This window comes from Paralichthys olivaceus, chromosome 7 (genome assembly GCF_024713975.1).
Source record: "Paralichthys olivaceus isolate ysfri-2021 chromosome 7, ASM2471397v2, whole genome shotgun sequence".
Taxonomy (NCBI): domain Eukaryota; kingdom Metazoa; phylum Chordata; class Actinopteri; order Pleuronectiformes; family Paralichthyidae; genus Paralichthys; species Paralichthys olivaceus.
The window spans coordinates 17846216-17864466 of NC_091099.1; the positions used below are offsets into that span (position 1 = coordinate 17846216).

General features: G+C 40.6%; 1 protein-coding gene across 6 annotated transcripts in view; it reads left to right on the forward strand.

Moving 5' to 3' along the window:
* The window catches only part of LOC109624594 (contactin-1a-like), a 70293-nt gene that overhangs the window by 16585 nt on the left and 35457 nt on the right, over positions 1-18251 (forward strand). For 2 of the 6 annotated variants that reach the window (XM_020079390.2, XM_069528539.1), the window contains exon 2: positions 17854-17976. In XM_020079390.2, the coding sequence (XP_019934949.1) occupies positions 17925-17976 (52 nt within the window). In that variant the 5' untranslated portion in view covers positions 17854-17924. Of the gene's footprint in view, positions 1-2593; positions 2811-9248; positions 9393-17853; positions 17977-18251 lie in introns of those variants that run through there. The other 4 variants (XM_020079391.2, XM_069528538.1, XM_069528537.1 and 1 more) reach the window with 4 other exon arrangements.

Genomic DNA, 18251 nt, shown 5'->3' on the forward strand with positions numbered 1-18251 from the left:
GCAACCAAACCAGAGGGCTTCTTCCCTCAAAATCTTGTCCCTCTTCCTGATAGATTCTGCATATTCACATGTAGAATCTGTTGATAGAGATCATGAACACCACAGTAGCCTAAGGTTCCAGCACAGGCAATCTGTACAGCACATGTTGGAAATATGCATGAGCATGGCTTGATGTCCAGAGCTCAACCCAAACACATTTCAACTCATATTTTAAAAATCACTCTATAAATTTCCTAAAGCAGTAATAGCCATTATAATGTTAAATCATTATATACATTGATACTGAGGTATTGCTAGTACACTGAAAGTACACTCTTCTTTGTGTTGTTTATTTATGAAAGAGACATAATAAAACAGATTAACATGTTATGTCTTTCTGTCAGTCTGTCTTGTTTAACTATTTAGAATTCGAGCTTCATCATACAGGGCTGGAAAGTTGTTTTCACGACATATTTCCTCTTGTCTCCTTGCATCTAGCTGCCCACTACATTGTATGTGTTTTGTTCAGCAAGCATGAAAATTGCCCTATTTAATGACTCCCTCCCATGCTCCTCAAGATGCAGCACTTCTCAAAGCACTGAGAACAACTCATCTAAAGGCTGCTACCTATTAAATGAACAACAGATTTAACTTCAGATTCCTGGTTGTTCCCTATTGTGCTGAACATTGTTCTGTGCCAGTGCTGCAGGCTATAAGTGATTGTTTGTCCAGTCTTAAAAAAGAGCAGCATTGTGTATGTGACATATATTAGTCACTTGAGTGCCAGTGTTGACCTATATGTTAAGGTCTGGGCCAAAGGAGGGGCAGGCGAGCCAGAGCATCGGGCAGATATCTAGTTTAATGAGCCTTAATGTAACACTCAGTGACACGACATGCGTCAGACTGTGGCACACACAGATGCAGCCAAGATGAATGCAGGATTTATGTGCGGCTTTGGTGAGTTCCTCCAGCTGAAACAATTGTTGTGTAAGTAAAGCACTGTCTCTGGGTAAAAGTATGCATGAAAACACTCACATATGTATGCACACATTTACTGGAGACTCTACATATTCTCTGACACAGGGAATCACCTCTTTCAGGCCAAAATTAGCAGATAAACGTAGGTTTTTCGAACGTGGGTTAACCTGATAAAAAGGCAATCGACTACTTTGCCATTGCCACAGTGGCGGATCTAAGATTTTTCTAAATCTGGGGCCATAAAGAGGCCACAATTTACATAGAGGGGCCAATGTCCAACATCAACTGACTTAGTAAGCTGCATATTTGAGTAATTCATTGTTTACTGTTGGCTCTTTAGTTTGATCAAAGTGACACTTCAATTGTTCCTCGTGGACTTCAAAAAGCTAAATAAGAAGCATGCAGCATGTGGATAATAAGGGTTCCAACTAGTTGTTATATGTATTGATAGTATTGTTAGTAAGTGACAGTTAAAAAAAGAGAAGACGACTGGAAGTACAGGGGCATTTCTGGGGGCCAATCAGATCTTAGCTGAGGGCTATTTCCCCCTGGCCCCACCCCTGGATCAGGGATGTCCGATATTGAAAAGGTGCCGGAAACTGAGAACCTCTCTCACCTCCCTGTCTAACAGGTGTTACAATAAGTAGCCAAACGCTAATTCACGTGCCTCCTGGAAGTTCATCGCAGGTCTTCTCCTCTAACTCACATAAATACATGCAAATACATTCAGATTCTAAATTGATAAATCAATTTGTTAATCGGATCTGTAGCATGTTGTGGTGGACAGGACAGGACGAGAAGACAGGACAAGATGGAATGACTCCCCCAAGTGGGGGGTGGAATGGATGCAGAAAATCCAGTGTGACTCTAAGCCTTATTATCTATGCCGTGATGACTCCTCTGGTGTAGGAATCAATACAGTCTGACTGGCTCCAGGGTCACAGGGCCCCACTACAGGAAGCGGATATCTTAAAAACTATCCATTATGGATGAGGCAGTGAGGAGGAGTGTTAAGGTTGGAGAAAAAAGGGAAAGAACAGAAGACAGGAACAGAGGAGAGGAATGACATGAAAGGAAGGATGGGAGCTAAAGGATGGGTGGAGGAGCTGATTCAGAAGACGAGTGGTTGAGTGGAGGTGAAGATTTACAGCAGGGCAGTGAGCCTTGCAGCCGTGGCTCAGCTGCCTCAGTGTGGCTGGTTCCTTCTCCTCCAGTGTTGTTGATGGAAGGAATGCAGCAATTGTCTTTTTCCCTCCAAGTGTTTTTTTTCTCACCCTTGCAAGTTGCAGTAAACATTTTTTTTTTTCATTTCTTCATCCTCTTGCAGCAGCAGCATCCTTGCACCCACTGTTTATATACAGTTTACTTATCCTTCCATCTTGTAGTCATTTCTTCCTCCTCACTGTGTCTGCCATGCTTTGTGACCATCCCCTTGTTATTATTCTCCCTCACTTGCTAAAACACACGTATGAAACCCCAACCCCCTCCTCTCTCTCTCTCTCTGTCTCTCTGTCTCTCATGTAACGCTCTCTCTCCTCCTCGTCCTCCTCCTCCTCCTCTGTGATGTGAGGTCACAGCTGGGGAGCCCGATGATTTGACAGCTAAATGTTTGTGTGTCTGTGATGGAGGGGGGAGCGGCTTCAGTGCCACCGACTCCCTGTGACAGAGCAAGGCAAGGATGGCATGACAGCAGTTGCTAACCAGCAGCAGCAGACTATCGCAGTTTATCCCGGGGCACTTGATGGTGTAGCTGACTTCACTGCTGCCAACTCCTCGCTAACGGGTCTGAACCTACAGTCAGTCGTGCAAGGGTGCATCTGTGTGCACCTCAGGGTGTGTGCATGGGAACGGAGGTGGGTGGCAGCCTGAGCTCACTGTTTGGTTTGTGTGTGTGTGTGTGTGTGTGTGTGTGTGTGTGTGTGTGTGTGTGTGTGTGTGTGTGTGTGTGTGTGTGTGTGTGTGTGTGCTGTGTGGTGGTGCCAGCAGAGCAGAGGGTCAGGAAGTTTGCTTGGGTTAATAAGCATTTGTGTGTGTGTGTGTGTGTGTGTGTGTGTATGTGTGTGTGTGTGTGTGTGTGTGTGTGTGTGTGTGTGTGTCTCAACTCTGCTGGCTCTGGGATTCTGTCCTCTGCAGAGAGAATAGCTCATTATCTGCCTCAGAGCAGCATCCCACCTCAACACTGCAGTGCTGCACGCTGACAGGATGAACGTATTGAAGCATTTATGTGTGTATGGTTACTGTGCCGACCTCTTTTAGTTTTCAATACTGAAGAAAAGTGGATGTTGGGTAATCCAGTATCTGTTTGTTTCTGGAATTGTGTTTTCTCATCTTGTTTACATTTTTCTTGCGGCCTTGCTTGTACATGTTTGATCTGCCAAAGACGCCATTCATTAAATAATCATCATTTATTTTCCTGCTTTTTTGTGTTATTTATTCATTATAAACTCCAACTCTGAGGCATACATGCTGTATGCCCAGTGTGGCCTATTAGGGCAAATAGTCTAGCTTCATTGTCATGTACGTTGTAATAATGTTGGGCTTTGTTTATCCCTGTGTGTTGTTTTCATGAGTCTTCATGAGTTTTCATGAGTCTTGAGCATGTGCACAGTGCTGGAAGCAGCTTGTGAAGCTGCTTCACACCATGATGTGTGAGTCACTATGCCCTCGATGTAATGACTCTGTATGCATAGCTAAATGTCAGTGGGCTCATATATTCATCAGAAGCGGAACATGTTTGTGCGAACACGTGACGTCACTTCATTCTCTGCATGCAATTAATAATGATTTTGCAATATTTGAGCTGCAACTGTTTTTAAAAACAAGGAGTAATCATGTGTGTGAGGCACAGGGTAACACAAACTCAGAGCAGCTTACATTAACCGCATGGGGCTTGTGTTTCGGTTCGGACACAAAAAACAGAATACTTGTCAGATTCAGGTCAGGCTAGCTTAGTTTTCTTTTGCTTCCCGACTCCAGATCAAAACTAGTAAAAATAAATTAGTATTTGTTTGTGTCTTTCTCTCTTATCAGCTCATCAAGTCATCCAGTTGCACCATGTTCCCTCCCTCGTTCCCCAGCTGACACACTTAAAGAAAACACCTGCAATGAGAGCTGACTGCCTTTCATGGTGCCTTCATTCACTCAAATCTCTCAGCGCTGCTCATATTAACAGGCACACAAAAGTTATTGCGGTCAATTTGGGCAGTTTGTTCTCCGCTATCACAAGTTGAGTTGCTCCCTCTGCGTCTTTTCTCTGAATCACCGAGCAGCGAAAAAGGGGGTTTGGAGAAAGGATCAGATGTGGGCTAAGAGGGACAATTTATTTTGGCTTAAAGTCAAGCCTTTGAGAGAATGTGGTCGTGCCTGTCCTTTTATCAATCGACCATAAGCAGCAGCAGTAAATCTGTTAGCAATACGCAAGATGATTTATCCATGTGTGGCACATAAATAAATAGATTCAATGACCTGTTCTTAACCTGTAGTAGGGGACGGTGGCACACACATCGCTGCTTACTCAGTTGCTCACACATCAACACACACACACACCAATTCAAAGCCAAACAAGCATACAAGGGTGTTTGCAGGAATAAAGCAAACATGGTGTACAGCTGTATATCAGAGGGACTGAACAACTGATGTAATGAAAACAATGTAGACTCAATTTCCCTGTAAGAAAGCCTGGACAGGAATTGCTTCATAAGAGCTCTAGTCTATAATTGACTATGTATTTCTGTTCCTCCTTTCTTGCATCCAGTCTCCTCATTATATTCTTAATATGCAACACCCCATCAAATGTGATTACGGGGAGCAGAAACCAGGGCACAGCCGATTCCAAACAGCAAAGAGCCTTATCACAACTGTGACTCACATGCCTTCCGTCATCAGTTAGTCCATGTAAACACAGAATCTACTTTAAGCTGTGACTGACATTAATCCTTAATGTTTGCATTAACCAGTTAACGCAAAAAAAGGGGGTGGGGTTCAGTGATTATAATAAGTTGCACATTTAGATGCATGATCAGTCAGCTGCTGATTGCAATTTGCAGATACACCAAATAGATAATTGGTGAATATTTTACTGTCACTGCTCATGATTACAATTTGAAGTGTTTTTTTTACAGAAATCCAAGTTGGCATTGGAAAACTCATCATGTGCTAGTGCAATACCAGAATTGTACTGTTTGTTTTCTGTGCTATTTTAAAAAAAGAGAAGAGATTCTTATTTGTTCATTTGTTTAGGATTAGTCTCAGAAAATCAATCCAGTCCTTCTATAATGCATTTAATGTTCTATAAGCACTTTAGACTTTCCAATAGAGTAAACCCTTTTATTTATCATAGACTGTTAGATTTCCAAGTCTGTCAATACTAGAGAAGAATGATGTGGTCTAATTAATATTGGACGAAGCAGAACCCTATGGTTGTTGGTAATGTGCTGCAGTGATAATACCTTTAACTCCAAACTTTTAGTTAGCCTCTTGCTAAACAAATGTAGAGGAACCAGTTTATACAGCCACCATTGTTGCTGCTTCTGGAGCATTTTCATTAAACAAAGCAACAGTGGACAGAGCCAAAGTAGAAATAGAAGTTCTCAAACGTTTCTGTTGTACTTGTACACACCTACACACACTAGGAAAACGTTTGAAAATGTGTGTTCTAGATTCTTAAAACATTGTTTGCATTTGGAAGAGAAGCACGATCAAAACTAAAGATTATTATTGCAAAATATCCACATTAGCACGGTCAGGGCAAGAAACAAACACCGGTTACCTCATACTGTTTTTATCTGCTTCGGTCAGAGTGATGTAGTGAAACAGCAGAAGTTTTGTTTACCTCCTCTGAATGTGCTGTAGTTCTGGTAACATAGACAGAAGAAAGGAAACGATCCTCTTCTATTCCTGTCAGAAGTGGGGCCGTGCTGAGTCAGACGTTCTGGGTAAACCACAGTAGAGAAAAAGCCGGATCAATGAATCCAGCCAGACACAAGCCTTATGCACTGCCACTGCTCTCTGTGCCTTGCTCCACATGCTGCATGCGTCTGAGAGATTTGCCGGTGGTTTTGATTAGCCAGCGAGCTCATGGTTTATGAACAGTTGCCTGCTAAAAAGAAGAAATGCTGCTTCTTGCTTCTCCACAGTTCTGTAATAATGTTGGGCCCTTAGTGCTTTCTTTATCCTGGGTGTGTTGTTGTTTTTAGTGGCCTGTGTGTCTTACTTGAATGGAAGCTATTCGACCAGATTTGGTCTGAAGCATCGTCGTCCACTCTCTTGACCCGATTCATTTTATGACTCATGACTTTTCTGGGATGTCGACTAAAGACATCTGTAAATTCCAGACTTCACTGGGTACATTCCCACACAAACACAAACTTTCACCACTTGCACTGCATAATCCCTGAACCTTTTCATGTTCCGTAATCACTTATGTAAGTTGAATGACCCACAAAGTTACATTTGCTCACAGATAATAGTGTTACCAGCTGCCACAGTGCGGATGATTTTGTGTGTCTGATGATGTCCAGGAGACACCGATAGCACACAGGTGGTTTAAAGTACTTTCTCTGGGCTTATATCAGACTTTCATACATAAGAAAGCAGATGTCCACCACATCATCAACACGCCCACTCGCTTGTTGTGAATTTAAACAAATATTGGGTTCCGCGCTGACATTTCCTGGATATTTTACCAGAAGGCTGACAGGATAAGTTCTGGAAAATGTCCAGAGCAACTGACTGTGATTTTTGCATTTTCATGTACAATTTTCAGGACAATGCATTCTATTCAATGCATGTCTGAAGGCAGCTTATGTCGGCCTGTCTGTCTGTGTAGTCTCCACACTTTACAGTCGTGAAATCACAACAAAGGCTTGGTTCGAAGATGGTTGAGGTCCATCTCTGTAGTGATGGCTGCTGAGGGCTTATGGGTGGAAACATCAACATGTTGACAGGCATGATGGCTCCATTGTAGATGCTCTCTTGTTGCTACTTTTTTTATTGGACTTCATCCTTGTCTGTTGTCATTCTACACAATGTAAGGTCTTTGGAGTGAGTCAAAATCAATTAAGACAGATGCTTCTCCTGCTACTTAAACTGTCAGCTCGACATAAATTACCCAGTAAAATAGATGGTAGTTGCGTGTGTGGAAAGATTCTGGACCTCTGCATGAATACACACAATGAAATTCAATATTTTAATCTATTTTTTTCTTTGTGTTAAGTAGTCCTGGCACAAATCCTTTTTTGTTTCTTTTTGGCCAGATCCTATATTTTATTTATTATGTTGTCTGCTGGGTGCGGTCCAGGCAGTATAATCCGGTTTGCTAAAAATGCTCCCGTATGTGGTAACACAGCTAAAGCAACAAAAACTCTATTAAATCTGTTGTAGTGTCCGCTCTACCATATCCCTGCAACACTTGCTCAGCATTTATTTCAGCTAATGCAACCCAGAGGCACCATGGGAGAATTTGTATAATGGTGACTTCCAGTGTCCCCAGAACAGAGCAGAGACAGAGCAGCTGAGTTTTCATCTTTTTGCTGTTTCATGATGAGTTGCTCCGTGGCAGAGGTTTGGGTGTAGGGCCTCGGTTAATGATTCTTAATGGTTAACAGGAATTTTTCAACCTGGGTACCATGTTTACAAATGGGGTTTTGTGATTCCTATGTACCATTCCTTTACACACCCACAATTATAAACACAGGGCCTTCTTTAAAGGTTCAGTGTGTAGAAAGAGCCCATTCTATGGTAAAGAAAACAACAATTCATACAATTTAGATGAAAGACACCAGTGAAAACATCACTATAATTATTTTATGTTTAATTTCTGCCAAAAATCCCTTTCACCTAAATCGTACACACTGAACCTTTTAGTAAAAGCACATTACTTGTTTTAGCTTTTCTCTCAATTTACCTTCCCTCCAGAAAGTGGTAGTTATGACTCTTGAAGTCAGAAATTCCTCTTCTTAAATTTTTAAAAATGGTTTCATTAGCAAACATTTTAGTTGTAGATCACTGACAGATATTTACATATTTGTTTTTTGCTGTTTTTGCTGTTTAAATTATAACAATGATAGTATTTATATTTCATTCAATATTTTGGAATATTGAATGGACAATATGTAGAGTGGGATATTCTACAGTTGGGGTTTGACTTGGTGGTTCTCTAAGTTAACATAACTTATATATATATATATATATATATATATATATATATATATATCACAATCTGTATCATATTTGAGCAAAATCATTGATATTTTCACAAATACAAGTTATAGTTTGAATTATAGTTTGACAAATGTACTGTGTGTTTTTTAACTCAATGCAACTTAAAATGTAAGCCCGGTATCATTCTTTACAACTCCGTCAGATGTTTGACAACATAAAAAAACATTATTTTAACTTATATTAAATAAGTGAGTTCCTGTATTTAACGAGCAGCTCACAGTGATAGGATGGATTATATAACTTTATGACGGAGGGGTGATTTATGGTTTATCTTTGCATGACAAGCTTTGAGATATTCAGTGTGCAGATTCATTAATAAAAGAAGTTTGAAAAGTAAAAAGCGGAGTTAATCCTTCTTCTGTTAAAGGAGATAAATGAACTTCAAAGCAATGCTCAATTATTGTTGGCTTTCTTAAGGAAGATAAATAGAATAGAGGGGGAAGAAATGCAAAAGATGTGGGACACCGAAGTTCACAGTGTGCTCAGTACAGACAGAATTATATTAAAGAGATAGAGAACCATCAATCCATATCACAGACTTTCAACTCAACACAGAGTTGCACTTTTTTTTTGCAAAGCACAAGTTTTCTTGGCCCTTTCTGCTTCTCAACAACGAGCATCTTTTCCAGGAGAGAAATAGCTTTCTCTGCAACAGTGTACGATTATGACAGTGCTGATGGTACGTCTGGCCCTCTGCCAGGCTAATGATGAGAGGGGAGTTGAGGAGGGGGGGGGGGGGTGGTTGTTTGGGTGCAGGGGGAGAGAGGGGGTGAAATCGTGTGTGTCAGTTAGTGTGTTTTCAATTTGTATTTTTTTTTTGTGGCTGGGGTGTCTCTGCATGTGTGTGTGAGTGGGATGGGAGGGCTTAAAAGATTAAAACCCCATGCCTGGCCACAGTGACGGGAGAAGACCCCTCAGTTGAGCGCTCTCACCAAGGGGGGAGGCTTCTTCAGCGGCGTCCCATTTGCATGGTTCCCTGTCCTGCTCAGGGAATTAGCCTTTTTCTTTTTGCCATTGTCCCTCTATCCCTCCTTTTCCACCTTGGAGAGAGCGCATCCATCCAGCGGCGCCCCTTGTTTCTGAGGCAGACAATGGAGTGAGGAGTATTTAGGACACTTGGCAGAGTAGACATGTTGGAGGGGATGGGGGACACGGGCTGCTAAGTAGCTCATCCCCATCACACAGCCACAGGCATGATAGCTCTCCACAGCAAGGTAAGCACTGAGCAGAGAGCCACCGCACAGCCCTGATTATTTTTCACTGTGTGTCTAATAGGTCTGTGTGGTGAAGGCACGAACAGTTAACCTCCTCTTCTTGCTGACCGTAATGCAATTAACCAAGATTGGGGTGTTTGTGGCTAATTTTATGATTACATTTAAACATTGCCTCAGTTAATCTCTTACCTAATGTTGTATTCACACTGCTTAATCCAATAAGGGGGTGAATAATAGAGTAATCTTACCATTGTTTGCCATTTTTATTGTAGCTGCCCACTACAGAATAGATATATTTTGTTCACTCTTATCCTCTGAGACCCTTTCAATGTATAATCTGAAGGCATTGATTGTTTTTGCTCAGTTTACTTCTGCACACTTGAATTGCTGTTTATGAAGTCCTCTCTCATCTGTGTAGTTTTGCACTCAGCCATAAGCACCACTCTGTCACTTAGTAATCACAATTATTAACAGCAGAGTGTACAGCCATCAGTGAATGGAGACTATGATATGTAGCCTCTGAAGCATGTCCCTGCTCCCCCATAGAAAGATCATATAGCCAATATCTTTATTGGACACATGTAGCATGAAGTAATTAAGCTGAATGTTTTTTTCTTCATAGAGTGCACGTCTCCTCTGACCTTTGCCTGTATGGCACAATTTATCTCACACAATGACACATACATTCCATACTTGGAGGCACATAGAGAATTTCAGACCTGGATTTTGTCTCGAGTGTGATGCAACCACGGAATGTATCGCACTCTTTCATGGCCTTTCATGAAATGTCAATGCATTTATGTGTCATGAATCACTGTACTTTTACACAAAAAAACTGCAAACCAATCTTTTGTTGTCATAAATGAACAGCAATGACAACATCAGTTCTTATTCATTATACTCACTTATTTAGTTCAATTCATATGTATAATTTTAGATTTGTGCAATTGTACCAAAGACTGTTTATAAAGATACACAACGCATCTCCACTTCCTCCTTCTATCTGTAAATTAAGCCAATACATGCTGCCAGAGTCAGGGGGGTAGCCATCGGGGGACCCTCAGTTTTTAGAGCATCAAATAATAAATTAAACCAAAACTTACCATAAAAAATTGCACTTGATCAAACATTGGTGTGATAAGAACAATCTAAACTGGAGTCATTTTAGAATATAGGACACGATGGTGAATGTCCCTTGTACATTTGAAGGTCTTCAATTTAGTTTTGTAATCAGTGATACAGGCCGAACATTGAGGGTACGCTGAGGCTAAAGGTAAATCTGACTGGCTACTGACTGGTATGGCAGTGCCATGAGACATCATTTCCTCTATGCCTTTGAAACTAAACACTGTCCCCTTTTAGAACATAGGACAAGATGGAGTATATCTCTTGTATGTTCTTCTGGACATATCTTCAGTTGTGTAGAGACATGATCTTGTACTTTGACTTTTTAGTGTGGTCCATGTCCCATCCAGTAACATGAAGGAGGTCGGGGTTTATGACATATACTGCAGCCAGCCACAAGGGCCCGATCGAGACACTTTGACTTCACTTTTGGGAACGTTCAAGTCATCTATCCATCCATCTATGATGGACTATCAATTTATGCATGTACCTTTTTATAAAACATGCCACTTAGTTTACCATATCAAAACATTTGCTACAGCCAATTACTATACTTACCCATGATAACAAAATGATCAGCTGTCAAGCCCTGCTCCTGGTTTGTCGCTCACACTTCAGGGAGAAATTATGGCCTCTCTGTTGCTTGACAGTGAACAAACTGTGACATGATATCTTATGATTAAAGATACTTTTGCTCTGCTGCATTTGTTTATAGACATTCAGATTAATTCCTACAGCGGTCCAGGTCCAGTCTTTATGGATTGGATGACTGGTGTCATTGATATTCAGGTCAGCAGAGGTTTCTGAGCCTGACTGGCCCTGGGGGGCATTGTGTTGACTGCAGGGGTTTGGATAAATAGCTTACATTAGCAAGGCGGCTTCTGTTGGGTGAGAGACGGAGAGAGAAGGCGGTAGGGAGGGGAAGAGACAGATTGACACAGTGAACGAGCCATGACTGGATCATCTGCAGCTGGATTACATCATGAATAATACTTTATACTAAGTCTGTCTGCTTTCTGGGTTGGGAAGGACAAATTAACTACAGGAAGCAACATGTGCATTAGACTGTACACAACAAGAAGCAGTTGGACTGAAATATTTCAGGTGGATTATTTTTTGCAGGGGCCTATTGTTTAAAATAAAAAGTTCTGATACAGTTTATCTTTGGATGGATTGCAACAGTGGTGCCAGCCCTAGATGCAAATGTCTGTCACTGACATTTTATCATTGATCAACTGGCAAAATGTTCATATTGGCTGTCGCTCTTCCAAAATGATTTGGCACAAAAAGTTTGTGTTGAGTCATGGAGGCATTAACAAGAAGTGGTGCCAGGTTACTGCCTTTGTTACTCCAATAACTGACCTGTTAGACTGCTTTGTTATAGGTTTTTTGTGTGTGGAAAATTCTGTAAAGTTACAAAGCCCAAACTCCAGAGTAAAGAGAGCTCATCTCCCCCAGAGAAAACACTGCTCCTGAACTACTGAAGCGCCTCGTCAGTCCATCCAATACTTGTGGGCCATCGTGATGTCACATGGGTATTGATTTGATATGAAATCAGCATTTTAACTGTGCTGAACAGGGTTTGGAAATGGGTGAGTGACATTTTGCTTAAAGGTCACCACTTCAGTTACTAATTAATACTTGTTCAGCAGTCTGACAGCAGAACATGTAAATGTAAACTGCTTCACTGGGAATAGAGTTATTCAGTTTTGTACATAAACCAATGCAGTCCAATCATGTGACCTTTACCAAGTGTTATTCTTTCAAGTGCTGAGCATCCTCCTGCTTAGAAACAGGGGGCCCGCACAGTTGAAAATGAAGAGACCATTTCTGCAGGTATAATTGTGTGTGTCTTGGGGTCACGGCTTTATCTGCTGCGTAATAGGTTTAGATAGCCTATGTCTGTATCCTTTTATTAAATTGAATCATTCTGCTGGACTTCTGGGAGGAATAAACCTGTTTATCTGAAGCCAAGTCCAGTCTAATTTCCCACACAGATACAGAACAGAAGGAGTGCATCTCTTAGAGCAGAGGTGAGGGAGACACACAGGCTGTCTGTGGCTCATTTCACAATCCAAATCAATGATTCTGTCATAAATAATTCATAAGTTTGTGGTAAAATGACACTGTTTCAGCATAAAGATGAAATGGATCGCAGCTTGTATTTCTTCCTCATGTAAAAATACAGTATGTATTCATAGTCAGATGCTTTATTTCAGAGGACTTGATGAGAAATGAGCTGTTTTCTAATTTTTGCTTTCCATTTAAGATCTACATTTCTAAAGTTGGCATTTGATAGCAAACCTGAGAATCATATCACATAAATATACAAAATCTTTTTTTTAGTGTAGTTAAAATGGTTCACATGTGCTTACTATCTGAATTTAAGGAGGACAGCGACTCTCATCAGGCTCTGGATAAATAAAGCTAAAGAGATTGAATGTTAATTCTCCTTAAACCAGACTAAGTCACCACTGCGTCTTACAGATGATGTCAGACCCAATGTCTCACAGTTTGATCTTAATTTAATCTGGATCAATATTCCTCTTCCAGTCCTGCTTGTGTTTATTTTCCACCAGCAGCATTTGGTGTCACTAAAACCTTTCTGCTGTATCACAAAGTGAGTGGTTTCAGGGCAGTGGTCCCCGTATACCTCATTAATATTGCATTCCAATATTGGATCTCATGCTTTGGTTTAAGTGACACACCAGTAGAAGCAAGATGAGATGAAAACATAAAATCCCACTTTAAGCAGTAACCAATAACCATATTTAAGGTCTAATATGACATTCTGGAAACCACTAGTACTTCTTTACTTTCTTGCTGAAAGATAGAAGAGAGGACCGATCTCACGTCTGTCTGAGAGCTACTCTGTAATCAGCAGCAGAAGTTTTACATAGAACAAAAACATGACACACCCAGAGTCTACAAATAAAGTCATGAAGTCTTGCTGTTCTTTACCATACATATGTCGGAGTGGTATCACTCTTCAGCTTTTGTGAAGAATGTGAAAAATTGTTTTAGGATTGAGTAAATCACATTATTATATTATAATTGGTATTGTAATACTACAGATACAAATCTGGGAGAAATTAAACAACTTTTTTTATGTTGACGAAGAAAACAAGATATCACTGTGCACTAAATATTTCACATAAAGGGACAGACCTACAACACTGAGGCTTCTACTTACATTTAATTTCATTATTGACTATCCTGTTGATTATTTTCTACATGAATCAATCAGTCCTCATGTGAAAACCAAGGTTGTGTTTCATTGGACCAACAGTCAAAAATCTAAAGATATTCTCTCTATGATAGTATCAAACACATGAGCAGCAATCTCCACAGTAGCAGGGACCAGATGTGTTTTCCTTGTTAACTCAATTAATCACTGAAACAATATAACGATTGATTATCAAGACATTTACAGATGAATTACCAGTGGACCAGCTTATCAATTATCCGACTAATTGTTCCAGCTCTGTCCTCATACTAGAAATGTTTGCATCCTCCTGGAATTCAAATAATGGAAACCGAGCACATACATCAGTGTTTGTGGTGAGGAGCTGATCACTGGGTATAGACTTGTTATGCGATTCACACATGACTTGGAAGCTGCAGGAGCTGGCACTGTGTCTAAGCAGTGCTCATTTCTCCTTCTCCAACTGATTAAGACCAATCCAGCGTTAACCCCATCTTGGCTTCCTCCTTTGCAGGATTACTGTGAATTTGTTGTTAATGACTGACTGTGGTGTGTGTATGTGTGTGTGTGTGTGTGACTGGTGACTGGTGACTGGGGGCAACATCTTGCTTTTGAAGCCGACCACTCTGCCCCCTCTATCTTCCCCTCCTCCACCCCTACCGTTGTCTCCATTTGCCCCTCCCCCCCACATTGCTGGATCTGCCCCCGCTGATAAGAAAAGACATTTCTGCAAAGTTCCCCTCACTTGATTATGCAGCCTGCGTCAGGTCAAGCGCAGGGATGGAGAGGTTTCACTCACTTTCACAGAGACCCTGGGGCCCCGAGGGGGTTACGGGGTCATGATAAACAGCAGAGATGACAGTACAGCTGAATAAATCCCCAAATCTGCCCCCTGCAGCATCAACTCTGCGTCTTGATTTCTGATTTCAGAGTTAAGATGTTGAGAATTCTAAAGGGAGAAAGAAGGCCATTGTAATTCCACCGGCGAAGACAGAAAGCTGCGAGACGGACGAAAAAAAACTTGATAAGAAAAACCAACAGCAGTAATAGCTCTGGTAATATCCAGGGTGTGAGCTATAGGGGGAGAAGAAATGGCCTTGTTTGAGGGCTGTCACGTCTGGGCCTTGTGATTTATTGTGATGACTTGAGCGCTCTCATCATGTGCATTCAGGCTGCTAAGATACGACGGGAGGAGGCCCCATTAATACTGATTATAAGAGCATGTTGCCGTCCTGTGTGCTGCTGGTCTGATGGTTCTTTTTCTTATACTATATCAATTCAGTGACAGTTCTTAATGGAATAAATGGGATTGGTTCCCTCACATTGACTGTGATGCTATAACGAGACTCCCTGCCTTATCCTCTAATCTCCTAAGTGCATCTATTAAGATCATTTATGATTCATGAGTCGCAGAACTTTTACTTACAGTAGCAATTTAGCACTGCACGGAAGTCAAGACAGAAACAGCTTTAGCATGTTTTCATTGTTTTGCCTGATTTCTATTTTATTACTTCTGTGAAACCACATAAGTTCTTCAAAATAAATCAATATCACAAATGATATGAGATTATGATAATGAAACTGAAACCTAAATCAAATTTACAGTCTTTGAACAAGCTACATGTATACATATCTAACCCCTTTAATTGTCATCTATCCATTACATTTGTCCTTGCCCTCTTTTTTTCAAATATGTAATGTAATTTCCCCTGAGTGGATATCTGCTCTCTCTCAGTGAAAGCACTCTTGGATACAGCCAGGAAGTGTTTGGTGTTTTACTTTATGCAGCATTGGTGAAGGGTGCAAGGTCCTTCAGTCTATAAGTGTCTGCAATTATTGAGTTTGTTTGATTTGAAAGGTTTTCAAACATAATTTTTGATAATAAATTCAAAAATTCAACAACAACTTACAAATATGATTTATAGAAAGTCTAAAGAGCACTGGAACCAGCAATGAGCCCTGTGGTTCCCCACAATCATAACTTCTGAATCAAATTATTCACTTGAGCACTTTGATATTTGTTGTCAAAGCTTCTCATTCAGGAATATGTAACCCCTCTAATGCCATATGTTTCAAACGTCTTCATAAATAATCCACGGTCAGTGTTATCAAACACTTGTTGAGGACAGTCGACTACAGTGACTCAGCTCAGTATTTTGTGTTGCATTACTCAGTTATGTTAGTGATCGTTACACGTTTATTCTTAATTAAATTAAAGTATAATGACTTAGTTATTCTTGTTTCTGATTCTTGTTTTTGATTATAATGAGCACTTTTCACATTACTTCTGCTTTGCTTCAACAACGTTAAGTAACATATATAAATGAGCAGAGCACAGTAGGTCTTCGTTCCCCAGCAGCAGTGTTTTTCCAGATTTAAATCAGTGTTTGTATAGTTTCCTTGCTTTGTACAAAAGACCCCCCGTTGCACACAAACTGCTCCTTTTGAGAAGTGTTGCTAGGATACAGGCCAGCGTGAAAATGAAATCGCCTCTGTATTGTTTTCCCGCAGCTGTACAGCTCGGACATTACGACCAACTTATTGTGTCTGTGGTATAATTGTACAGTACGTCTGCCCAGTATTGTGCATGTGTTTGAATATTTAGTCTCCAATGTGATTGGGATTGTGTCATACAAAGCTGCAACATTAAACAGATTCTCTTCTCTAATCCATTTTCTGCAACAAGCCCCCATTTGTGTGGCGACAGTGAGATCTCAATCCTGCGGTCGCACGTCTGAGTCCCCGACAGCCGACACCTCAGGCTGTGCACAAAGAATCGATAGAATCTGCCTCATGTTCAATTATACTCTAATCATCGCACACCAGTCCAACACAACCTGCAAGTAAATGGACAGGTTTGCTTCACTGATGCTTAATGATACCTGTAAAAAAATACACATATTCTGTGCTAAATCCAGTTCTGAGTTTAAGAGAGTGCTGGTCAATATACACTGGAAAAAAATCAAAGTGTAATTATTATCATTATGATTAAAAATGTTTCCTTTCCAGCTCATAAAAATATGAAGTGATACTTAAAATCGACACACTTGGATTGTTGTGCTATTACCTGCAAAGTACCATCTAATTCCATTTACTGTTTCTGTTTCTTTTGCAAGGATGTAAAATCAAATGATCTATTAATTCATAATTGGCTTTTAACATCAAATCAAATCAAAAAAACAATCTGGCCACTTCAAAATTTACTGCATCTCAGTTTTTTTTTCTTGTTTCAGAATCTCCCGTCACTGCGTGTTTTTATTAAACATTTAATTTTTAACATTTAATTTTAAACACATGATGAGGCACTTTAAGTCTCATCTGATTTATAATATCATTGAAATGAAGATTATTGTCAGCCATCATAGAGAGATCAGCTTTCCTCTCTGTCTCAGTTAGTGCTCGTAGTGTTCCTCCACACTCAAACAGCTGCTGCTTTTATGACTGTGTTACTGGGCTACGAGGCTCAGAGCCGGTGTCGCTCTGGTGATTCCTGGTGTGGTGTTGACATCCTGGGGGCAGTGAGCGAGCAGTGAGATGAGTGCTCGGCTAAACCAGTGCTCAGGATTCCTTCTGGCAACTGTCTAAATGTCAATCTTGAGGTGTTGACCAATCAAGGAGCTTGAGTCTGGGAAGCTGACAGGAAGCAGAGACACATCAAAGACTCTGCGGGACAGTGTATTCACAGTCAGAGATGGTTGTTGACACAGGTTGATGCTGAGACAGTTTTTACATTAATGATATAATGTTGAGATTATTGGATTATTTCATCAGCTGGAAAACAATAATCATTTCCAGCTTCTCAAATGTGATGTTGCTGTTTTGTATGATTTCAAACTGAGTTTATTTATAGCCAACAAAACCAAATTTTAAGGTTTTCCTGGGATGTATTTTTTGAATCACTAATGTTGCTCAACAAAATCCTGCTATCTTTTTAACATAGATTTTTGTTCTTGTACAAATGTTTCTTTGTCAACAGCCTCTTGTTGCACAAACAGTTTGTATGTGCTGTTAATTATGTGACCTGAGGTTTTGTCATATTTCTGCACATTCACAGTTGCCGCAAAGAAAAACATGTTTTTCTGTAGAGTCTAATAATCTGTCTCTCTTTTTGTTTTCTTGCCTCTCTTTAAGGAAATCCAGGCAGTCCTGCTAATGTTCCATCAGCTGAGCTTTTAGCACCAGGTGGTTCTCACTTCAGCATCATGCTGCACCTCACCCTGCTCCATCTCCTGGTTCTCTCACTCTCTCCTGCAGGTTAGTAGCACATCAGGGAAAAAGAGAACAGCTTAAGTGAATTAACAGAATGTGTCAAGTGGTATTTTTGAGATGCTGGATTCTTGCTGTGAAAGATAAAAACCATGTCTCTAAAAAAATCATACTACACACTCAACCTGTTTTTTTAGACATGGGTTCGGGACATTTTCCAGAGTTTGCCTTTCTCATATGGAGGAGGGAGGTTTAGAGTCAGAGGGTTATTCTCTGGGTCAAATGGTTCACAGCAACAGAACATTTCCGAAACATGGGTAGAG